This window comes from Protobothrops mucrosquamatus, unplaced genomic scaffold (assembly GCF_001527695.2).
Source record: "Protobothrops mucrosquamatus isolate PMUCROS unplaced genomic scaffold, P.Mucros_1.0 scaffold314, whole genome shotgun sequence".
Classification (NCBI taxonomy): domain Eukaryota; kingdom Metazoa; phylum Chordata; class Lepidosauria; order Squamata; family Viperidae; genus Protobothrops; species Protobothrops mucrosquamatus.
The window spans coordinates 325,845-352,116 of NW_015386654.1; the positions used below are offsets into that span (position 1 = coordinate 325,845).

The 26,272-nt window shown below is 34.4% G+C and overlaps 1 protein-coding gene across 1 annotated transcript in view; it reads right to left on the reverse strand.

The window, feature by feature from the left end:
- Window positions 1-26,272, reverse strand: part of ANK2 (ankyrin 2) — a 133,517-nt gene that overhangs the window by 97,284 nt on the left and 9,961 nt on the right. The window contains exons 3-7 of the mRNA XM_029283988.1: window positions 22,027-22,125; window positions 20,409-20,507; window positions 10,766-10,951; window positions 9,002-9,100; window positions 4,574-4,672 (exon numbers count right to left, since the gene is read on the reverse strand). Of these exons, the coding sequence (XP_029139821.1) occupies window positions 4,574-4,672; window positions 9,002-9,100; window positions 10,766-10,951; window positions 20,409-20,507; window positions 22,027-22,125 (582 nt within the window). The remainder of the gene's footprint in view (window positions 1-4,573; window positions 4,673-9,001; window positions 9,101-10,765; window positions 10,952-20,408; window positions 20,508-22,026; window positions 22,126-26,272) is intronic.

Here is a 26,272-nt window from a genome sequence, read left to right on the forward strand (position 1 = left end):
TGGTCATTGTATTATTCTCCAGATTTGCTGGCACAGTTTGGTTAGAACCCTTATATATTCTTCTTCTATTGCTTGCCATATTTCTACAACTATTTTGTCAATTCCTGTAGCCTTACAACTTGGTAATCATCAGAATAGTGATCTAACTTCATCTTTAGTACCAAAGATCATGGTCTCAAAAGGTCTGCTTTTATGAGAAATGTTTGTGCTGACCGGTGTTAATGACGTTTTATCTTGTAGTTGACTTAGATAAATACAAGTCGTTTAGCACAGTGTTTCCCAACCTTTCTGGCTTGGTGAACCAGCGTGGGAGAGAAGGGATGGTGCCATTTGAGCAGCAGGCATATATGTGAATGTGCGCAGCTCCGATGGTATGAGCAGCGAGCACCCACCAGTTGCACAAATGGAGCTTCATGCTTGAGAGCCACCATTTATGCAAGTGGATCTGCGTGTGTATGCAAGCACCCATCACTTGCACAACCCGGTTCTGAATGGGCGGTGGCCTGCAGCCCAGAGGTTGGGGGCCCCTGGTTTAGCAGGAATGATTAGCAGGCAACCTAGCAGTGTAAGTTTCACCTCTCTATGCTGGTCTAACCTTGCATGGAAGCTTGAAAGCATGTCAATGTCTCTCTACCTCTAAAGTTGTAAAATGGAATCTTAAAAGCATGTAAATTTCTCTCTACTATATCTAAAACCAAACAAAATCAAGGGTTATTTTTAATTTCTTGCTCACACTTTCCTTTTTCCCTAGACTGAATAATTTTTTCTCCTCCTTTAATTATTCATGTTCTTTTCTCCCTCCTGAGCCAAGTCTCTATTCGTTCACAATTTATTAGGTTTTGCCTTAATGATAGTATATTGATATTGTCTTGTTTTTATGGTTTTGTTTTGTAGCCTGGTATAATTTCTTATTTTCTAAGTTTTGGCTGTTGGGTGAGGGAGGTTGCATAGTGACATGGCAAAACTGATTGTTCCAATACATACTTTTGGCTACTGCTGACTTGATTGAGTTACACTGGATTTCAGGGGCTCCTAGCAACAATGATAAAATAGATAAGAGACTCTTTCTTACTTGTTTTTTCTGTAGTTACTAATACAATCCATTTTGGCAATATGTATTCTATTTTTCGATGCGACAATCATATCTTTACCTGTAAGACTTTTATATTATAAATTATGCAAATCATCATTATTCACTTACATATGACCATGACAAAGTAGACAAAGCAAGGAAATGATGCAAGCTGAATCAAAGTTGGACACAAAGATATTGCACAGTCATATGACACCGACAAATGAAACCAAAATGCTGGAATCTCCCACACTGAAAAATGTCTTGAAAAATACGCTAAATTTATGCAAATTGGATGTCAGTCCTTTCAGAGGTCAATATCTCTATTCTGGCAGCTCAGAGCAACACTCTCATCTGATGTGGGTGATAAATTAAACAATAAAGTCATTTTAAATCTTTTTCAGAAGAGTAATCCTATGGAAATCATAGAATCTGTGATTATATTTTCATCAAGTATTGTTCCCTGTTTGGTAGAAAGAATAAAATAGACTATGGAATGTTAGAACTGTTAGAATACTTCGATCTATAATCATATCCAAGAATTTTGAATTAGAAAGGCCATTGATAGCTACCATATCCAGTTGCCTAAATAAATCTTTCATCTTCATTATAGGAGTAGGGCTCCCTTGGTTTTTTTCGTCTCTTCCAGCAGCTGTTTAGCTGGGTAGTACAAGTTAATCAGACTTTTCTGCAGAAAGCTCTTCCTGAGCTTACTGTCCCCGCAACTTCATAAGGCACCTTCACTGTCAGCTTTTAGAAAAACTTTAAAGACCTGATAATTTTCTCGAGACTTATCTTCAATGGATTCTATTAACCTCTTCTAGAATTTAAACATAATTGAATTTAAAGTAAACCCACACTTTAGCAGAATTATTTTATTAAATCAAAACATTTGTATAGCAACCCATTTTAAAACAATTCTGGGCAGCTTGCAACCGATAAAACCATATAAAGTCAACAACAACAAATTAAAAAAACAATCAGAAAAAAAACAGATCTTGTCATTACAGCCACACTTCCCTAGTGCATCCATATTCTAATCCTACCCAGACCTCACTCTATCCCAATGTCTGGGGAAAGAGCCAAGTTTTTAAGTACTCTAGGCAAAGACAAGGCAAAGAAGAGTGGGCCCGTTGGATGTTAGCAGGGAGAATGTTCCATAAAGCAGGGGCTGAAATGGAAAAGGCATACTGCCAAGGTCTCACAAGCTGGCAATGTTTAACGGAAAGAAACTGGAATGTCCCTATCCTATTCACTCTGGTGGTACAGAAAGATAGCCTCAGAAAGAGACAGTCCCTCAGATTACTTGGTCCCATGCCATGTGGGACTTTAAAAATAGTACCTAGCACCTTGAATTGTACCCAGAGGAAAACAGGGACCGAATGCAGATTTTGATAGGAATGCAATATACCATTGCATGCACCATTGCATTGTGGACCAGTTGTAACTTCCAGGTGGTCTTCAAGGGCAGTCTCATGTAGGGCAATTTGCAATAACCCAAACTGGAAGTGATCAAGGTGTGAGTGCAAATTGTGCAAAACATCCCCACCCCAGGCTGTGATTATATTTGCTCATCAAGCAGTAGCTAAATTGAGCACCAGCACTGTATATTAAAGTGCAATCCCACCAGAATCAAAGGTGACATATCACCAGACCCAGAGGTAGGAGTAAAACCAAAAGTCACTCTGTCTTGTCAAGGTTGAGTAGAAGTCAGTTCTTCCCCACCCTCCAGACCCTCACAGCCTTTGAGCAATCTTTAATTATTGCTATTTGTGGAGTTCTATTATTATTTTTACGATTTTGAAATAGATGTTTCTGTACTTTACTGTTATATTTGTATTATAAATTGTATGTTAAGATATCAAAGCCAAGAAATATTTTAAATAATAATGTACAAATTTCCACAGTATTGCAAATCTGGCAATACTGATCAGTATACAACCAAATTCTGCAAATACACTGTATATGATATGTACCAAACAGCTGTTTACCATATAAATCACTGACTAATCTAGGTCACTGTTGTCTATTCCAATTCCTAGTGCCATTCAAAATGTTTTTTTAAATATAATGGCATATCAAGTATCCTGTTGCAGCTTAGGATGGAGAAAGTGAGATAGCCATCCATTTATTTTATTATTTTTCTGCAATTATTTTTTAGCCTGAAAGTGAGAGAGAAAAAATCCAGATATTCTTTAAATTGCAGGTTTGTCTTAATGTATTTCCCAAAACAGGGATGTAGAAGAAGGCTGTGAAACCTTTGATCCTCAGTATAAGAATTTTACAAATATGGAAACAACCAGCTTCAGAGTTTTATGGGGAGCTGAAAAATGCACTACAGTAATGATTTTCCCTTCTGAAATTTGTCACTGGTTTTTGAGTAGAGGACTGAAGAAACCTTTGGTGTCTCTTAGGAACCACAAGATAGTAAGCTTTTTCTAAATTGGTTTATTGCTCATATTGTACCAAAGTTAAAGAAATTATCACAACTGAATTCAAGAATTGGATTGCTGCATAATTATACTAACTTTTGTTGTCTTTTTTTAAAATATAAGGATTTTCAAACTATACTGTATTTCTAGAAATTCCTCTCCCTATGAAAAGATAGTCAAGTTTTGTTTACAAAGTATAGCCCCATGAAGTTTCCAAGTATTTTAGGATCTAAATGCCTGGCAGCTACATCATGTATAATAAGCCTAGGATGCTGTGAATTAAGTGCAATGAGCACTTCAGAAAATCAGAAAATGAAATATTTCCAAATATGCCTGCATAATATAGTTTTGAATGAACGTTTGAGAAACCACTGAAGCAAAAATAACTATTGTAATGTGTATTGTAGTTTGGTTCAATTATAGAGTGGTTTGCTTTTACATTCGACTGGCTTAATTCTTTTAAAAAATGTGCTGTTTTATTGCTAATGTTAAAATAAACCACCTACAAAATTTATCTGTGTACGTTTCTAAACTTTCAAGGGGAAATAAATTAAATAGTTGACTGGAAACACTGAGGATTGAAGATTAATCCAAAGTTTTCCTTTATAAACTTGAAAGCAAGGCTCTGTGCACTTTGAAAATTAAAGCATTAAAAAAAACAGTAGCATCTTTTTCATACAGTAGCTTGAAAAAAATTCAGGCCATTTTAATGAATAAAAGAGAACTTGAACTTTTGCACAAGTACTGGAGCACTTTTTCAGAATGGTTTTCTGATAAGAACAAATGCTGCACTTGATCTTAACCAAAAGGCCCAAATTCTTTTTCAAGGTACATAAAAGCAAAACAGAAAGAGCATCTATTTAAAAAAAAAAGAGTTTTCACTCATGGAAGGGGATATATATTCATAGAATTTCTTCCATGAATAAAATAGCACTGTGTGAATTTATTTCTGCTCACAAAGAAAAACAAATCTTCTAAAAGAATGTGTTTTGATGATTAGAGTTCTAACTCCTACCAAGTGAAAAATTAAAATGCATGAGAACATACATTCAGGGAATAAAACACTCACCCTGGTTTTGGCATCGATCTGCCCTCCACGATCCAACAAGAGCTTCACCATGTTAGTGTTCCCCCTTTTGGAAGCCACATGCAGTGGGGTGATTCCATTCTACACCATGAAAAGAACAAACAAAAGCATGATGGGGTTGGAGACGTTCAATGGGAATGGTTTTGCATTTTGACACAAAACAGTACAGAATATAAACAAGGATGTATCACAGAGCACATTAAACATTTAAAAACAATTCTGATTCATAAAGGTTGCCAATCAAAACCTATCTCTAGATATATAGTATGTCTATCTATACGTGACACAACATAAATGTTATGTTTCTGATGGAGATGTGTATTAGAAACATAACATTTATGTTGTGCCATGTTTAGCGTTTCATTAGAGTGAACAGATAGTTAATAAAGGTAAAAATACTCTCAAGTTGAGCTCAGATCATGGCGATGATATGAACAGATCTGGATAGTTTTCTAGGCAATGTAGCAGAAGTGATTGCCACTGCCTGCTTGGTTGGTTAGAAAAAATCCAAGCATGGATCCAAGCATTCTGAATGAAGTTTTTATAAAAGAATGTGTTTTGATGATCAGAGTTCTAATCCCTAGTCCTTATACATTTCCTTCTACCTTCCCATTAAGTGCAAGCAGTCCAACCGACTTTAACTTTTTGCAAGATCAATTGAGGTCATTCAATATCCTCCTCCTTTATTACAGTGTACAACTAGAACAAGATAATTTAAAATAAGCCAAGTGTTATCCAAAAATATAAAATAGTGTTAAAACAGTTAACTGTACAATCTACTTATATCTGGATAAGCCATGGCTTATGAATAAGGAACACAACTTAACAATTAAGAAGGTATAGGTTTTCTGCTTGAGCAGGCGGTTGGACTAGAAGACCTCCAAGGTCCCTTCCAACTCTGTTATTCTGTTATTATTTTAAATAAATAAAATTTGATCAGGGTATCCAGACAACCTTTTCCAGGGAAAAATCACTGAAAGCATAGTTCCATGTAGAGTGTACACCTTTGAAAAATATAATCAGGGATTTGTTAGATGTCTAAGTGTTACAGAGTTTTCTTTATTTCTGCCATCCATGACTGCATATGGGAGGGCATTTAAACATACCCTGGAGAAAGCCCATCAGTAATGGGTGCAAGATAACTTGTACATAATGTGCAGGTTATTAATGCTGCGACCTTTCAGTATTTCACCTATTTTCAAGTCACTTGAGAGACATCTCTACCCAGCTACCTCTCCACCCCCTCAGATCCAGCACTAGGGTTTTGTTGTGGATCCCATCCTCAAGGAGGAGACCCAGAAGGAAAACATTTTCTCCTATGGTACCCTATTGACTGTTTGGAAGGTCCTTAAAATGTGATTTTGTCATCAAGCCTAAGATTCCAGTAAGTATGGAGCCCACTAAATGATATTGTTTATAAGTTTGGAATGCACTCTCCTATGGTTTTGATTTTAGGATAGTTGTAACTGAATTTTAAATGTTGTTTTTAATTGTTTTGTTTTTATTTTAATTGTGTGTATTTCCCAGAGCCACAAGCATTAGAAGGAGAGCTACGTAAACTTAACAATAAAATAATAATAATTCTGGAGAACTAGAAAAGGGTGATAATTTTGTCATTTAAGTGTGAACTCAGATTAATTAAATGTGTAAAGAAATAACCAGCATTTAGCATTAAGGCTTAGAGTAGCCTAGATTAAATGTAATAAAAACAATGATATATGTCCACACGTTTCTACTGATTCATGCAAGTAAACCCATAATTATTACATGTGCTTTTAAATATGTTCTTTTATATATTTGTGTGTTGCAGTGCACTATTTAAAATTTAAAAAGATCAAAACATCAAAAGTTTGCTACAGACATACACAAACAATATGAAAGACAAAATGACCTTCATAATCTATATTTATATTCTATCAAATGCCTAAATACATAGACAGCACATTAGCGCAACAACAATGAAGCCAATTATCATAACTAATTGTTTGCATTAAAATGTCTTAAACAGGTCTAAAGATTTTGTTTCATTTCATATTCATGAATAGTGGGTAAAGATTTAGCATGATGGTAGGAAACAGAAAGAAAAAAGATTAAAAAGTACTTTAAATATATGAAGAAAACCAATCCTAATAAGATGTAGAAATTAAGCAGGGAAAAAACATTTGAGCTGAGCCCATGCAGCCTATCAGACAGTTAATAATAGCTGCTCTATGAGGGAAATAAGTAGTGTCTAAATATGACTAATAAATAAAATAGTTAGATGGTGTTATAAGATGTTCAAAATTAACAGCACTTCTGTGTAAGTATATTTAGAATACAGGAGACTTCCAGCTGAAAAGCTGTACTGTTGTTCTTGTTTTTTAAAAAGTAAGGTTTTATTTGCACGATTTCGAGAATTAAACAGAGTAGAAATGAGCACACATTTTTAACTTTATATAAATAATCAACCAGCTTATTCAAACATTTCTAAATTTATTTTAGGGTATTATTCTTTAAAGGCCAATACCTAATATATTTTTTAAAAAAAATACAAACCAGTTTATCAAGAATAGTTAAAACATAAAAGCTTGGTCATCACAGAAATATAATTCTATAATTTCTAAGAGCTGCTGCAATAAGTAAGAGTTAGTTTGATGCCCTAATGAAGTGAATTTGATCACCAAGAAATGATTCATAGAGATAAATCAAGGATACAATTGTTTTCCCTAAAACATAGCATTCTAGATAAAGATAAGTCTTAGTGGATTTAGAGCTTGTGCTGATGTAAAAAAAACCAATCACTGTATAGTTTAGAGAACAAAACAAATTATGAAGTGTCAGTAACGACCCCAAAGGAGTAACATGATCCATATGAAGAACTATATGGGAAAAACGGGTTAATAAAGCAAACTTTTCCAATCTACTATCTTGAAATATGAAGGATTACAACTGACCCTATTCTAAGTAGCTAGATGATAATTGTTACTGTTGTGATGATATGCGGGAAAGACCTTGGAAATTGGGAAATTGCTAGATTCTATCAATGTAGCTTTACAATACAGTAGAATTAATTTGTCTGGTTGTGATTCATTTCTGGTTTATGCCACAAAGCCAATGATAATCTCTCAACTCTGGAAGTGCAATCCTCCCATCCCCACCTGCTTTACAGCAAGATACACTATGGAAGGTGCCTTCTAAACCTCTTGTCCAACTCATTATCCACTTGTGGGCAATACTGTCTCATATCTCCATTCCCTTGGCATGATGTCTTGTCTTGCTCACGTCTCCCAAGGTCTTTCCCACATATTGTCCTAGTTGTGCTTCAACATATATGTAAAATTTAAAGGAAGCTTTCATAAGAGAAAGTCTGCTTCCATCTTCATCTGTCAGGGTGGAACAAGTAATACGTTGATGATTGAGAGAAAGCAGCAAATGCATTAAAGTCTGTCGAGGTGAACATGTTATAGAACAGGGGTCCCCAACCCTCGGTCTATGAACCAGTACCGGGCTGCAGCATGCCAGCAACTAGGCTGCAAAAAAAAGCAAAACCCCATCTGCGGTATGCAGGCAGCACACAAAACCACACCCCCTCCGGTCCGCGGAAAAAACTCTCTCCACATAACTGGTCCCTGGTGCCCAAAAGGTTGGGGACCTCTGCTACAGAATACTAAAGCTTTTGATTTTGCTACCATATATTTTTTCTCGAATGCCCAATTCATATACAATTCTTAACTTAAATATAGATTAGTTAAAAATGAAAGAATATACCTATTATATTAATACAGGTAATCCTTGCCTTAAAACAGTTTGTTTAGTGACCATTTGAAGTTACAATGGTACTGAAAAAAGTGACTTATGATCGTTTTCCACTCGACTGTTAAAGCATCCCTGTGGTCATAGGATCAAAATTCAGACTCATATTTATGATGGTTGCAATGTCCTGAGGTCATGTGATAACCTTTGTGACCTTTTGACAAGCATAGTCAATAGGGAAGCCAGATTCACTTAGCAACCTTGTTACTAACTTAACAACTGCAGTGATTCACTGAACAACTGTGGTAAGAAAGGTCGTAAAATGGGGCAATGCTCACTTAGCAACTGTCTCGCTTAGCAATAGAAATTTTGGGCTCAATTATGATCGTAAATAGAGGATTACTTGTATTAGATATATTTTTTGTTCATTTATAGTGGTACCCTGTAAAATATAACGAATGCCTTACAGTCAACTATTTTCTTAATATGAAACATGATATTACTTCTAAGGGAAAGGGGGATGGAGAATCATTGCCTTTAAATAAACAAATCCGTGAATAAAACAGATGTGCTGCTTCCTTTCCTTCCTTATTTCCTTCTTTCCTTTTCAATGCATTTAATGAAAATTTCCTTCAAAATTCACTGTTATTTCTATGTGCAGAAGATGAGAAAGCATACCCTTGCTGTGAAGTCTACAACAGCTCCTCGGTTGAGTAGAAGTGTCGCTACATTAACATTTCCATAATGTGCCGCTATATGCAAAGGTGTGAAACCACTCTGCAAAAATGAAATAATTCTAATTAGAAAATCCAGTTCATTTTTTCCCCCATAAAACAATAGTTAGCTAAAATTTGAAGACTGTAAACCAGAATTATTCTTCTACTTCTGGACTACTTTAACTGTACAAGAATTAAATGTTATGATTTCTTATTTGCTCATTTCATTATTTATTTATTTTTCTTAGTTCAGATGCAAAACTCATTTTCTCTGTTTTCTGAGAAAAAAATAATTTTTTATACTTCTTATCAAGTACTGTATCAAATTTTGCCATGCTACTTGTTGATTCTCCATATGATTTAGAAAGTGAGGGATGTTGCTAACAAAATTTGGGTCCATAAACTATAGCTGTCCATGCTTAGCTATTCATCTACTATGGCAAATTTCCATAGCTGTCTACAGAAAGCAACTCTGTGAAATTAAGAAGTAGCTCCTGTAAAGTGCTTTCAACATCTAGTTGTCAACATTTTTATCATTTTTTTCGTCAAGAAAATAGGATCTGAGCTCTGCTGAGCTGAGAATACTTTTAAATTGGAACAAAGTTCCACTGATTTCAGTATATTAAGTTGCCCAGAACTTGAAAACATAATAAATTATAAAAAGGGAAAGAAGCTGAAAAATTTAAAAAATGCCATCTGCAAGCAACAAACGATCCAAACCAATTGTCCAGATGAATATTTTGGAATGGATTTACACTGCTACAGAAATAAATTCATGTTACAGGCAATTGTTCTGTACTTAATAATTCCTCTGCAGGCCCACTATTTTAGTTCCCTACTCTACTATGAAAAACAAATACAAAGAGCATCTCAAAGCCATAAAACAAAATAAAATAAAAAAGATGAGACAGTATATATTTCTGACAAGAGTAGATAAAAATGAAATGTGGTACACTCTGAACTGTATGGAACAAGGGAAGTGGGAATGAAATGGTTTTCAGTAAAGGGCTGGGAAGAATAGGTTAACAAAACTGTTGGTTTTGGTACCTCAGTTGTTCTATTCACCATCATCTGTTGAAGCATGTTTTGGAAAAAAGAGGAAAGATATTACAGATTGGTAGAATGACAGAAAGCTCACGTGTTCACTAAAATGAATTACAATCTCGATACTGGGGGGAAAAACCCTGATACATATGATTAATTTCTAATGTCAGTGTATGGAATTCCACATTTCCAGAGATCACACAGTCCACAACATTCTCAACAACAACACTTTTTAACAGTTGTTTTCCCCTACTAAATAATCAAAAGTCTACATTTTATATTTCAGAATCCAAAGCACAGCATTAATTGGATTATATTTTCAAAAGATGTAAAGTACTGAAAAGCCACAGATAGTCAACACAAGAAAAAGAAATCTGAAGCATGAATTGTGCCTTTAAGTCCATATCTTCACTGTAAGAAAAAAGGGAGGGTTTGCTGGATATATCAGATTCAGCATCCATGTTAGTAGCTTTTATAATGCTGTATACTTATTAACCACATTAAGATATTGTATAAATATGCTATAAACCATAAATTAATAAATATATGAATCATGCAAAAAGCTGCAAATAGTTGCACTTCCAATCTCAGTGAAAAAAGCATACCTTTATCCTGCTCATTAGGGAAAAAATCCTTGGAAACAGGACTGATAGCATCCTGAAACAAAGAGGTATTTTTGTACCTTAGACTGAACATCAGCATTATGATCATTCTGGAGAAGAAGTGCTGCTGATTTGGTGTCATCTTTTCTGGCAGCAATATGCAGTGCCGGCAGTCGCACTTTCCCCTTAGTGTCATTCTCCAAAAGAATAGCCACTGCCTGATTGTGTCCTTGCTGCAATGCAACTGCGAGTGGAGTGAATCCATCCTGTTAGAATGGAAAGAAAAAAGATTCTGCATTAAACTAGTTTGGTGCTATCTAGGCGGCACTTTGGAACAAAAGGCTGAAGCTCCATTCAGTGGAATAGGCTTGCTTTTGGCTACCACATTTCAAAGCTGGCAGATCACTGAGGTAGTATTACCATTTTAAACACAGTGTTCCTTAGGAGATCATTCACTCTAAGTTTAGAAAAAAGTTATCTAAAAGTAAACGAAAGACAAAATCCATATGGCCCTTTTTGGTATAAAGAGCCCTCACACAAATCATACCATTTATCAATAGGCAATATTTTTATTATATTCAGGGTGAGATATTCACTTGTAGAATCCCACACCAAAGCACATTGTTGATTGCATCATGTCTAATATGGAACTGCATCCTCAGTGATTGACTTCTCCTGACAGTAAACCTAATCTGAAAATAAAGTATGAGGCATAGCTACATTTTTTGTGGTAGTATATGAGGTATTGAAAATGTATAACCAGCCTTTCTATTTATCATTTAGGTGGAACAAATATATTTGATCATTGTAATTAAGAATATCATTTTCAATGTACAAAATGTAGATTTGTCACATTTCTTAACTTTAAAATACTGAAATTTCAGGAAAGTTTCCTAGAAGGCCAACTAATAGAATATAGGCAAAGAATATAAGAAAACATGGTAATGTTGAATTAGCCAATATAATATTGACTATAGTTGGAATTCATGTGACACATAAAAGGAGACAGTAAGAAAATGTTGAAGCCAAAGTGCCTTGTGGAGTTCTTTAAAATGATAAAAGAAGAGGGCTTCTAGTTTTGCATCGTGGTGACACAGCCAAGGGATTGCGGAGCTCCGCACCCCACGGATGGTTTCGCCCTGCCAGGGGACCCTAAATGGATCTAAAGTCACCCCAGAGAGGCGACGAAGGAGGGCCCCCCCATCAATCTGGAAAGATGGTGGTCGATCCGTTTGATCCAGGGGAAGCCCTCCAACCTGACAAGAGAAAGGCTAGCTGCACTCCGGTGACTAGCCCAAGCTACCAGCATCTGAAGTCCAAAAGAACAACTGTGAACAGCGTGTTTGGAACTGAGTGAGAACATAGATCTTCTCTTCTCCATTTTGAAACTGATTTCCTCGAAAAGATCCCCAAGAAGGAAAAAATCCTCCAAAAGTGAAAAGGAAGGGGATTATAATCCCACCCTTCCATAGATGGAAGTGGCAAATTAACTTTTATGGGGGACAGAAATATATTGAAATGGATGAATGTAAAGCTATAACCTTGATCAAACTGAAAACTATGAAAATTGTTAAGATTTTTCATTTGAAAAAATATTGAGAAAACTACAAGAAAAGAATTTTTTCGTTTTAAAAGTTGAAAATAAATAGCTACTGACATCTAGTGGTGGATCAGAGTATAGAACTACAGCTGCCCTGCCTCAGAAATTGGCAAGATGCCCAGAAATAGAGCACAACTTGTTCTTTTGATCCTCAGTGAATCTTAGCTAAATAGAGAACAGCTGGGAGTAGAGGAGAGAAAATACACTGGGCTATCTATTGTAGAATGAGAAACACAATTGTTATAAAATATGCTGACCTTCTCAGATTATAAACACTTACTGAGCTATGATATTTAAGTTCAAGAATTGTTTGCAGAGAAAGAAAAACCTTGACTTATTGGACACTTTTCTAGATGGGAAATTACTGGATTGTTTTTAAGTGGTTGAACATTTTGGACTGTTCATAAAGATAAGAACTATATAAGATTACAGTGGAACTTAAGACTGGTTGGTTTGATGAAAATGGAGGTTGAACACATAACCAAAAGTGGTAGGAAACCACACTCAATATTCCTTTCTAAAATCCTCAGTCTGGAATATCAGATATCTGCAGGAGTAATACTTCAAGACAAGACAAATATCTTCCACGAAGAAATGCATGCTATGTTGGAATTAATTCAAATAACAATTGTTTCAAATCATGATGAGATTGAAAATAATTTTGATGATATAAATGAGCACATCCTTGACCTAAGCTCACAATCAAAAAACTCTTAGAAAATGATGACAAAGAATGAACAAATAAATCAGACAATAGAACAAAGACCAGAGGAAAGTGTCCCAAAGATGGAGGCTACAAACGAAGAAAATCACAGTTTAACACAGACAAAGAAAAGTCCACAAGATTCTGCCATAATATTGGAAATGGAAAAGACATTTTATCTTTCAGCACTGAGGATAAGAAAGAAGATTTGATAAAATGGACTATAGAGCTGTCAGGAGAACCACTAGAGCTTGGGAGACAAAAGCTGAAAAGAGAAAATGAGGGAGAAGGAAAGTGGAAGCTTTTTAACAAATATAAATGGGCGAAACACCCCCTCAAAAGCGTTTTACTCAATTTGTCTTTCCCATTTTTAACAACACTTATAAAAATACAGGAAGAATCCTCTGGCAAGCTGAACATACTGATTCGGAAAACTGCCTGGCAAAAGAAGGAGGAAAGGGCTAGACCAGTGGCAGCGAACCTATGGCACGCGTGCCAGAGGCGGCACTTGGAGCCCTCTCTGTGGGCACGCGTGCTGTCGCCCCAGCCCCGCCTCTCCCCGCAGCCCCCTCACCAGCAGTGCCCCTGGAGGAGAGTCGCCCGCGGGCGCGGCCTGCACGGAGCAGCGCAGCCAAGGACATAGCCAGGCAGCAGGGACAAGACCCGCCCTCGTGCCTCATAGTGTGCAGATGATGCTGCGGGGTGTGGGTGGAGGGCATGGCTGCCATGGCGCTGCAGGGCTGCCTGGGTGATCTGCTGCAGTGGGCCATGGAGGCGGTGCATGGTCCTGCAGGCGGGCGGGGCAGGGGGCAGGCAGGGGTGGAGCAGGCAGGACGGGAGGCGGAGCGGGGGCAGGGGGTGGTTTTTGGGCACTCGGTCGCTAAAAGGTTCGCCATCACTGGGCTAGACTCAAGAGAGATGATTTGACCTACCAGATGGAGTATTACATGACTAAACACTTGTTTGAATATGGTTAAAAGAATAGTTTTATAGTAGAATAGTTTTATAGTAAGAGAAATGTGATTTATAAATAGTATAGTATTTCTTTATGATATGGGAAATGTAAAAATAATGGGATGAATTAAACGAACGAAATATTTTGGATATTTAAATATATTCAACTTGGAGGAAATTATAATTGACAAGAAATGTTCTGAATACTGAGGGGAAATTAAGCTTAAATAAGAATAGGAGAGAGCCAAACTCAAGAGAGATGATATGACCTAATAGATGGAGTACTGTATGATCAAATACTTGTTTGAATATGGTTAAAAGAATAGTTAAATTTTGGACATGAATGGGATTTATAATAAGAGAGGTGTGATTTACAAGTAGTATAATATTTTTTATGATATGTGAAACATAAAATACTGGATGATTTAAATGTGTGAAATGTTTTGGATATTTAAATATACTCAGTTTTGAGAAAATTATAATTGACAAGAAATGTTTTGATTACTGAGGGAAAATTAAGCTTAAATAAGAATTCTGAACAGAACCTATAGCAATTTACATAAGATGATTTTTTGCAAATGCAATTGTAAAATAAGCTGATTAGAAAAGACGCTACATATTGTTATTGTTATTCCTATAAATATTAGAAAAATCTTTATATTCAACTTTATATGTATTGAAAATACTAAGAACTATATTTGTTCAATGTTGGTAAAAAGAGAATATTATTGGAAGAAGAGAGGATCAAGAAAAGGTATTTCTAGTTAGTATGTTGATTATGAAACCATAGAAATTAACTATTGTTGATTGTTGTTAAATATATGAACCCAGACAACACGTTGTTTACCAAGTACTAAAGATTGTTACTATAAAAAAATCAATAAAATATATTTTTTAAAAAATAAAATGATAAAAGAAGAGTGTTTCTTTCCTCTGGAAACTGTGAACAGAATATTAAAACGGGACTGGAGACCTAGGAACCATGTGAAAACACTGGAACCCAGAAGGTGGGATCAGAATAGAAACGTGACGTAAGCAGCATCATGATGCAATCCCCAGCCTTTTTGAATGTATATTTATCTTTTGATAACAAAATGAATGGGAAATGAATTGCAATGGTTGCTTTGATTATCTGTAACTTGTCTTTTTTGATATACACTCACATCCCAGCAAGTGCCACTATGTGCAAAGCCTTCCTTCTACTCACATTCAAAACAAATTGCAATCTAGCAAAAAAAGAAGTGTTAGGAAACTAAAAGCTAATAATGGATTCCTGGTTTGGGCCACAATTTTGTTTGGTTGGCTGGTATGGCCCAACAAGCACCAGTAGGTGTAAATCCTTCCTTACACTCTCATTCAAAATAAACTGCAATATAGCGAAAGAAGCTTTAGGACAACAGAAGCTAATAATGAACTGTTGGTGTGGGATTATAAACCTTCTTCTGTTTAAAGAAGACAGAGAGTGAAATGGTTTCATTCCAAATCTAAAAACACTCAGTAATGCCTGTTAATAAGTAGGTGGTTTTAGAACTAACAGAGAAAAAGTGTTATCCATCTCATCCTGTTCCATGTAGTCACTTAAAATAGAATAACACAACTGCTACTCATTCCTAGCATAATATGAGTTGCACTTTCAATTTCATATCCTCACAAGAAATGAATGAATGTACGTGGGGAGAAAACTGTGCAATATGTTATCATCATCATCACCATCATCAAATAGAGAAATGTAGGCATGAAGATCAACTACTGATTCATTCATTTGCACTGTTGTTTCGGTCCAGTTGCTTAGCAACCACACNTTTGAGCATGAAACATGAGATTGAGACTTTATGTGGTTCTGTAAAGCTTAATATTATCCTTCAGATTCTTTATGCAGCACTTAAGTTAACTTAGAATATACTGCAAGAAATAGGATTTTCAAATAAATAAAGTAAAAGTTACAATATTTATGAAGAAAAGAAAAAATCTATTATTTATTGCTTATATTTAATTGGAAGTAACTCACTGTCCAACATAGAACAGTGACCTTAATCATGGCAGATTTATGGGCTGGAACAATATATATTCCATGGCACTATAATATAAGAAAAACTTGTTGATTATAACAGAGCTGCAAAAGAACTTTTACAACTTGATATTCTGACCAGGAGATAAAAATGTGAACTTGGGATTTAAGAGGAGTGCAAGATTCATATTTTCAAGGAATGCTTTGAAGAATAATAAAATTCATCCTAACCATCAGGTTTAATTCTTACAATGCCACAGTTTACAAAATACAGTTATGAGCAGGCTATTAACAGACTCAGATAAAACATTTGTTGCTTGCATTTTATGTATATCTTTGAAAATGACACTGAAGCATTTCATTAATCAAAAATAGAAAATAAGTAACTTTTATTTTGTTTAATTCATCCAAGAATAAAACCCAAACAATATATGCAATACACATTATATTGGTTTTGAGCACCTCATTAAGTTATATATACACAGTACTCTGTACATTTTAATATATTTTTATTAAAATGTGAATATAGTTTTAAATTATTCACTGTGTACAAAGCCTATAACATAAGAATTCAGAACAGCTTAATGGATTTTGTATTATGGTTTTTGAACACTAAGTCTTGCTATTTTTGTTTCAGGATTATTACATAGTTCTTCATTTCTGTTTTGAGGTCAGCATGCATTTTCTGGAAATATATAACATTATGGTAATGCAAATGCATCATTAAACAAATTCTGTTTGTCATAACATTTCATTTTTAGCTACCCTATGAGCTCAATTAAAAAAAAGTCATCAACCAGTCATTAAATGTGTGATATGAAGTGCAACTTTAATGCACCATAAAAAGACAGATTTACACAAACATTCCTTTTTAATATATAAAATATACAAAGAAAATGTATTTGCCAACCAAACTGGAGTTCGAACAGTTTCAAATATGAGAATGCAGTAAGTCAAAGATGTATTCAAAACAGTATACTACCAAATGCTGAGCAGCACATGGTATATCTCAACCAGTAAGTTCAAAGTAACCAAACCAACCAAATTATTTCCATAAATAAAATGTCTTCCATTTCCTGGAGTAATTTTTTTTATTCAAAAGCTAATTTTTATTTTAAAACATAATGAATTCTGCATAATTGTACATAGAATAACTAACTGAGAATTCTAATTTTGCCTCAGGAAACCATTTTAATGCAATTTAGTTATGTGTAGAACGCAGATATATATCTTCATCCTAAATAATTGCCACATTTGAATAAGGCCACACATCTGAAATCACCAGGTTGCTTGGGCCTGTATGAATTACATATCTCTTAAAAGAGCTATGGAAACTGATAATATCCCCATATCTAAGTACTAAAAAACCAAAAATTCTCAGCATAGAATATGAGAGNAAAATTAGGATATGGAAAAAAAGGTTAATATCAGTAGATGTGTATACCTCATCTAATACTCTTTCATTTCTCCATGATACTATGCCATGGAAATTATCCATAATATTTAGACATACTAATGTTGTGCAGGCGTGCAATTGATATATTCAAGTATGTTGCCATTAATATATTTTTGCAGAAAACAAGTAAAATTATGTATCTGGAAGATGCTGCTCTGCTCTGTTCTTTCTTTCTTTTCCTTTGTCTTCGATTCCTTTGCATAATATGAATCTTCAGTTATAGATACTTTTTATTATGTAACGCTGCTGCCTGTGAAGCAGCAAAAAATATGTCGGATCCAAATCTAATTCCCATCTATGCAACATGGATTTAATACATACACTCATACATATTTGCAAAGTCAAAGTCAGCTATAGATGATGTTTAGGGTAGTCCAGCTGACCACAAGCATATTAATAAAGTATCATTAAAGTGTATATTTGTGTATTTTATCATATACGTTGTTTATAGATACATATATTTGTGTACAGTGTACATCCCATACTAAATATACTATGTCAGTTTAAGCTCAGAAGCAGATAACTCATTAAAAATACAATTATTTCTAAATCTAACTGTTTAAACCTCATTGTCTAGACAATGTACAATTTTAAAAAATCTGTTCATAAAATCAAGAAACATTGTAAAACAATAGAACATCTGAGAACCACATTAAAATTAAAATGGGACAAAATATAACACAGCCCTTAAAAGTCTAATTTACAACAGTAACAAAGTTTCTAAGATGAGAGATCTCAGTCTTGAATACCTACTAAGCTAGTTTCCATCAATGGTAGAACATGACTAACAATAAACAGCACTTCACAAATATGGAAAACGCCATTCAAGTAATTCCAGCAATGAATGATTTAGGGATTTAGCAACCAAATAGCACTGGGAATTGCTTAATATAATGCCCGACCAAAATCTAGCTATCAGATTTTATGTAACTATATCTTACAAATGTTTAACTGTTCAGATAGATTCTACCTAATGTGAAGTTTTGTTCATTTGTTTTTGAACCTTTAAGTCAGTGTTGACTCCTGGTGACTGCCTGGAGAATCCCTGAATTTTTGTTGGGAAGGTTTGTTTGGAAGTGCTTAGCCACCATTTCCTTCCTAGGGACGAGAGTGACTGGCCCAGGGTGACCCAGCTGGCTTCATGCCTAAGACAAAATGAGAACTCATGGTTTCTGCTTTCTTTTATGTCGCTTTAACCATTACACCAAACTGGCACTATGGTCAACATTTTGAGGGTCAAAAGTTGCCCTTAATGTTGTATGAAGCATATCAGTTATAGTTACTGCCACAATGTTATAGTCCCCAAGCTACTTAATTTTAATTTAAGAGCCAGCCCAGATAATATTTGGCAAATTGCACTAGTGAATTTTGGATAAAATTCCAAGGATGATACAAAAGAAGCCGTCTATAAACATTGGGTGCAACTTGCCCACCTCTAAGTAGGCTAAGCAGAATCTAGTCATAAGAGTGATTGCAGTTTTTTGTTGTAAGAACTCTGATTCAGCTTTTAAAAATGAACATTCCTTGATTAACTTTCCAGCTATTCCAACATTTTGAAACAGCTTATCAACCATAAGACAAGAGGGGAGGGCTCAGTCCTTAGAGTTTAATGCTCTTTAGACCAGGGTGCCCAATCTTTCTGTCTTGGTGGACCGGTGGGGGGGGGAAGAGAATGGTTCCATGTGAGTGGCAGAATGTTGGAGTTTCGTGTGCCACTGCCTGTCACTTGCACAAATGGAGCTTCACGCGTGAGTGCCCCCAGCTCATGTAAGTGGAGCTGCGCACAAGGTCACACTTTCCTGCCACTTGTGCGGCCCAGTTCCAAACAGGCTGTGGCCTGGTAGTGGGCTGAAGCCCAAGAGTTGGAGACACCTGTTTTAGACTATCCATACTAATATTATGCAGGCATGAAATTGGTGTGTACATATATTTGTTTATAAATGTATTGCATGCAAATGAGTTTGCCAATTTCCCAAGTAAATGCCAACCATGTGAGATTACTTGAGATTGCTTTGACATGGGAACAAGATCATTGCACATTAATGCTGTAAAAATACTGATGCATGTAAAAATGCCTTCATATATTTTGAAGGAAATACATACTTTATACCTTATATACCTCAAGGGCCTTTTGTATGATGAACTTCAGTAGCATCATGCACAGATTAAGAATTTTCATCTGATTGTAGATGCCACTTTATTTAAAGATTTGTCAGCTCCGTTCTGCTCTTTCCCTCCCTCCAGAACAGGAGGCCTCTTCTGTTTTGCTGGTGTGAGTCAGCAATTACAAAAATAGATCAAAGATTATTGTCTCAGATACCAAGGCATTTCCTGAATATAAGGGGTGGGTGAGTAGGAAAGCATTATTCCAGATGCTACCTTGTAGTTAGGGCTTGTGGATAATCACTGCTTATTATTATAGTTAAACTTTAGACTTTTAGAGAAAATAAAAACATAATAACGCTGTATTTTAAGTCTGTATTTTACATTTGCAAAGATTATAATGATTAAGCATGGACTAGTCCTTCCTAGGATGGAGAGGCAATAAATTAGAAGCATATTCTTTGATCACTTCTATTGGTAATTCCTTGTTCATTAGACATATGGCTGTGTATGAACTAATTTCTAACATTTTTAGGAATGTTTAAAGATGTTATTGTGTTACTAAATTATTTTTAAGCTACATCTAAAATTTAGGGGGAAAAATGGCTATGTTATGCTTGGTATGTTGCAAAATGGTGACTGCTTTTGCAGAAGGATGTGTGAATACCAGATCATAAAGGATGGCTTAAATAATCTGGACAATGATTATTTGATATTATTGATGACAATATGTATCATTTATAAAATAGTTAATTCAGCTGCATCTGCTGGAAATTGTTAACATCAATCACGATACTGAATAAAGTGTGTACTTCACTGTATACAGTATGTCACCAATTAACCTTGAGACCATTTTTATTTAAAGTGCAATAGAAAGTTGCACATATGTGTCAACTTACCTGAGACTGTGCATTAATATTAGCTCCTTCTTTAACTAGAACCTTGACCACTTCAGCCTGTCCTGCCAGGGAAGCAATATGTAGCGCAGTATTTCCCTTCTGCTTTGCACGGAATAAAAATGCACACATTAATTTAAATTGTACCTATAATTCAGAGCAACATACAGTACAATCGCTGTAATATTAATAAAATATGAATTAAATGTTGAAATTTCTCCATTATAAAATGTTCAATATCTTCCATTTCCCTTATAATTTGATTTAAATTAAGATTATCCAGACACATTTCTAGAAAAGTAATATATTTATTCTTTTTTAAAAAAATAAAATCAGTACTGTTGATAGGCATTTTCATTAGCAAGCACCACAATTTGGAAATAATTTTCTTAAATAGTTGTTTCTAATTATGAAATTCTGTCAGCAACATGAACATTGAAATGTAGTTATGCATACCAATTCCTAATAAATCAGAAGAACTGAGCTACCTAGCATGTCTGTTGAAAGAAACTGATGGTTCTAATCCATAATGAAAGAAATTATGAAACTAATTCAAAATTTGCTGTTGGTTTATTTAGCAATTGAATAGAGTTCATTTTGACCAGTTCTTGGTTTTTTTCAAAAATAATAGAAATTAAAAATTCTACCAGCTGTGCATAAGAAGGAGCAGGGAAAGTGGAAACAAATAAGTTTATACTTTGTCCTGCCTACTTTAGTTAAATATTAAGTCCTGATTTTAGCAAATCCAAAACAATCATTATTCGCAATAAGTCTTGCAAAGTTTCACAGAACTAAAATTGTGACTCATGTGCAGATGACATTTCATTCAGGATTAGGAGGAAAAAGCAACATGTACAGTAGTGGCAAAAAGTGTATTTTTGAAGTTTGATGGCTAATAACACCACTTTTGTTGGAGTAGAAGCATAACATTATATATCAATGGAAAGATAATTTAATCAAGAATGTAATGGAACAAAGTTTGTTCAATTATCTGTACTATATTCTATGAAAAGATATAGCCAAATAATCATAAAAACAAAGCACAGCTTGTTAGGTTGATATCAGGTAGCTTTCATTCATCTGATTGTAGCCAATGAGCATGAGTGTTTAGACAGCCAATCAGGTGTCATCTTGTTTTGGCAATGAGCCAATCAGATCACAGTAGGATTCAGTTATTAATGTCATGTATTGAAGCTGAGAGGACACTTGTCAGTGTGTTATGTGATCGCTATCAAGTTGGTTGGGGTTTTTTGTGTTCTTTCATTTAGTGAGCTTGTAAAATGTAATAAAATTAAAGTAATGGTGCAAAAAGTTGACTGGTTGCCCAGAAAGTGATGTAAAATAGTATTATTAAGTGAACAAGGCTACAGTTATAAAGAAATTAGAAGAAAAATTGGTGGAAACTTAACCAAAGGTGGCATTTCTACTGTACACTTTTTCCAAAAGGTTTCCACAATTTTGGCCACTACTGTAGAAATTATATGGGAAATATACAAAAGCCATAGTTTAGAAATATTGCCTAAATAAACTTTAAATAATTAAAACATTTACCAATACATTTTACCATTCACTCTTTTGTGTTAATGATATTTTTCTAAGCACCTGGGCAATGAATAATTACCTTTGTTGCAGAATCAACTGCAGATCCTCTTTCCAGCAATTCCTGAACCAAACCCACATGGCCTTCTTTGGCAGCCAAGTGTAAGGCATTAAGTCCATTCTGTATACAAATAAATTATATTGTTAATATGGAGGTTACATTGACATTTTGGAAAATGTCATATTATGCATACTGTTTCTCAACTTCAATGTAAGTCACAGAGCTGGCAAGATGAGAGCAATAATTCCCAGGGTGGGAAAACTATTAAATCAGCATGGAGCAGGTACTGTTCAATGCAATAAAGAAAACAGTCAAATAATATCAATAATTTAGGTATGTTTGTTTAATTTATTATGTTTCTATCTTTTCCAATTTTACAAGATTCTGAAGAATTCAACCATAAAAACAATATAAATATAGATAGCATCCATGTAAACATAGAAATTAACTCATTGATTGCCCACCATCCTACCAAAGGAGAAAGTCCCTTTTAAATAAAATTGTTTTCCGGGTTTTTCAGAACTACATCCTTTGATTATAGAACTCTGCTTAGATTTGTTATATAGATCACAAGCTTTCTAATGCATTTATTAGTATTTAATATGACACAGAGCACCATGCATCAAACATATTGACAAGATACAAAAAAAGATATCATTATGTTGAGACACGTATGTGAAAGTTATACATATAGGAAAAGGTATGGTGCATTAAATAAATTAACACAATACGAAACGTATGTTTTGGTTGTAATAATCAGTGGAATCTGCAAAAGGTCAGTTGAGCACAATCAAATCTATTTAGAAGAGAGACTGGCTAGAAACCAAATACTGCTTAACTGATTAAATGGATCAAAGTAGGAAAAAAGACACTGATGGAAAAAAAACTCATGTTGATTTTTCATTATCCAGAGGTTTTTCTAGGGATCAGAAAACAGAAGATTTTAACTTTACACTAAAGTGTTCTATTTAATTTTAAGAAAATATTGCTGTGAACCTACAGGAAAGAGATATTTATGAAAGGAAAATAGAAAAGCAGGCCTTAGTTAAATAGTAGTTTTGTCTATCACTAAAATTGTCTGTTACAAACATCAGTTTTGCATTTCTTTATGCAAGCAAGAACCAGATTTATAATTAAAAGAGGTCACATAAAAATGGGACAGGAATTAAATTAAACATGACTAAGTAGCATTTATTTTACCACGTTCCACTACTATCAGAGTATATGTGTAAATAAAATTGTTTATTTCTTCTGTATCTAAGGGGATTTGGAAGGGTTACAATTCATTTATGGTAGCAAATGACAATTTAAATTCAGAAAATTATAAACCTCTTTGTTTATAAAATTATCAGAGCATCTGCTTTTATTGACATTTTAATGGTTATGTAATATTACTAACATTCTTTATCTTTTAATTTCTTATTTAATGACATACAGGGACATAGAGGAGGAAGGAGAGAGAGAAATAACAGTGCATTTAAGCATTTAATTTTCCTCCCTGTTTTTAAAATGTACTTTTTATGACAAACATTTGCCATATTTATCCGAAAGAAAAGAGATTATGTAATTTAGGACAATTAAAGGAAAAACCATGTCAAAAATAACTTGTCTGTTTCATTATTGTGCTCTCAATAAATCTCAAAGTGCCCTTCCATTGTAGCATATATCTTTTGGCTTTAGATACTCTTCCAAATGGAAGAACACATTCAGAAGATGTTTTCTGAGCTGGTAGATATTTAACTGGTCAAAATATTCTCCTTGTTCTCCTATACAGTTATTCCATTAGCAACAATACGGTCAGAACTAGAGAGTCAACAGAAGAAGAAAAAGATCCTTCTACTGAAGAAGTAATCTGAGCAGAACTCTACTCAGGAGATTATTCTATTGATGGGACCAAATTCTGATTTTAACCCACTGAGTTAGCAATAATTAGCAATAAACTAGCAGCCTTCATGTATAGTGAGTATATCTAACTACAAGTTAGAGCTTTCTTAGGAGTATGATTCACAGTTAAGGATTTTATTGTCTATTGAAAAACTGAGGCTTCCACACATACCTATACATAAACAAACTTGCCCTTTATTCACATGAATCAAAATCCTGTTTAGGTGGATTTCTCCACACCCTGAAGAAGAGAATGAAAGTTTAAAATAATCTAATTCTTTATTTATATCCTCCTCTTTAAAAAATATTTCAAAGTACGCATACAAACTTTATGAGAAAAGTGGAACATGCTTCTAAAATGCTGCTGTTTTATTAATGTCACATACATCATGCTTTATAATGAAAAACCTGTGTAACTATTCTGATTGCCAGAGAGGAACATTAGTTTCTCAAATTTATTCTATCTAGCATACTTCAAGCTTTCCAAACAGAATATTAAACCTGATATTCCATAAAAATAGTAAAGAAATCACACACTAACTAAACACCAGGTCCATTGTGGAGGACGATCTGGGAGAAGATTTGAGTAGTAGAAAGCCAAAGATTATACACTATGCTACCCCACTTAACAACTATGAACTAATTAATAAAATATTGCTGCCCCAAAATATTTCTATTCTGACTTCATGTTACTGATTTGTAGAATATATGCCCATTTGTTCTTTGTTTTTCTTTTATATGTTTATGTCTAACAACTGTATAGTAATAAGATACAGAGAATAAGTTTAACAGTTTCATGAGATATGGTAAATAATTGACTACATAGATAAGTTGAATTTAAATGCCTTTATCACATGTGCTTATTTGTACAACTGGCTGGTTTATATCTTCCAGAGTTGGGAGCATGGATTACATTTCCTTTAATGTCATAAACATCTTCATACAATTTCTGTGTATCTCCATTTTGAGATAAAACATTCTTTAAAAAACAGGATATCAAACTGGCACAGGAAAGAAATAAAGATGGAGTCCATTCATTTAGTATGCCAGCATATAATTAGAGGAGAACAAGTATATACTAAGATGTCATTTGATCACTGCTAGCCCCATAGTTGGTCCACTTGTCAATAGATTCTCCCAACTACTGCAATCAACAATTGTTGATCAATTACTGTGATACTACTTTATTGAAACATATACAGAGACCATTAAATGTATGATAGGTATACTGTAACCTCCTATGAAAGTTGAAGTCTGTTTTTTATTTATCATTATGCAGTCCTTTGGTTGTCCTCCTCTCTTTGAAATATATTTCTGGTCTATAGCTATCTGAAGGATAGATGGATGGATGGAGATAGACTGATAGATGATAGAACATGGATTGATGGATAGATAGACAGACAAATTTCCCATTTTAAAAGCAGATATTCTGAAAGATAATGCTTCACTAAGTTACCTGTCAAAAATATAGATTTTAATATACATAGAGGAACTCTCTCACTTGATAAAAATTTATTAGCCTACAGAAAACCTTCAGCTGAAGAAAGTTCAATATTACTTCTTCAGTGAAACTGTAATAAAAAATTAATTGGGAGTGCGTTTCTTGCAGCAACAGCATTCAGAATGCAGATTTATTTATAATTCTTTTGATGGTCTCATGGGCATTTGAAATACACTTACCAATCAACGAACAACTTTACAGATAAGATCTACATTAAAAATACTATTTTTCCCAATGACACAATATCAAATTTTCACTCTTTCTTAAATCGATTCTATCCCAATCTGTGGTATCTCTAATAGTTTTTCAAGGAACATCCTCTTTGTCACTCAATATATAACATTCTGACAGCTATCTGTAGTTGCTATAATGGCTACATTTATATGCATTATAATTTGCAAATTTTTCTAAAATTCTGCCAAAATATTCAACAACTAATTAATATTTAAGGCTTTAACATTTGTTCCTACATTTTTACAGAGAATTTGGAAAAGGGGTCATGCTATCTTTGAAACAAAATAGATATAAATTTGATTTAGAGCACTGTGGTAAAAGGGGATCTGTCGTGTTTGTGGGAATTCTAACTTTTGACAGCATGGTAACCTCCAATTTTTTTTTATAACTGCAGTTCTCAGAATTCCAGGCCAAAAAGATTTGAGGGAATTGTGCTGAAGAACATCGCTTAAGCCCGTACATATAGAACAACTTTTTTATTTGAAATATAATTAAGAACATTTACTTCACACAGTAAATAATTGTATATTAAATATAATTATATGGCCCCTAATATTTTAGCTGTGTGATGCTGTGTACTGTAGACCAGGGGTCCCCAACCCCCAGTCCGTGGACCGGTACCAGTCCGCAGCAGGCCAGAAACCGGAC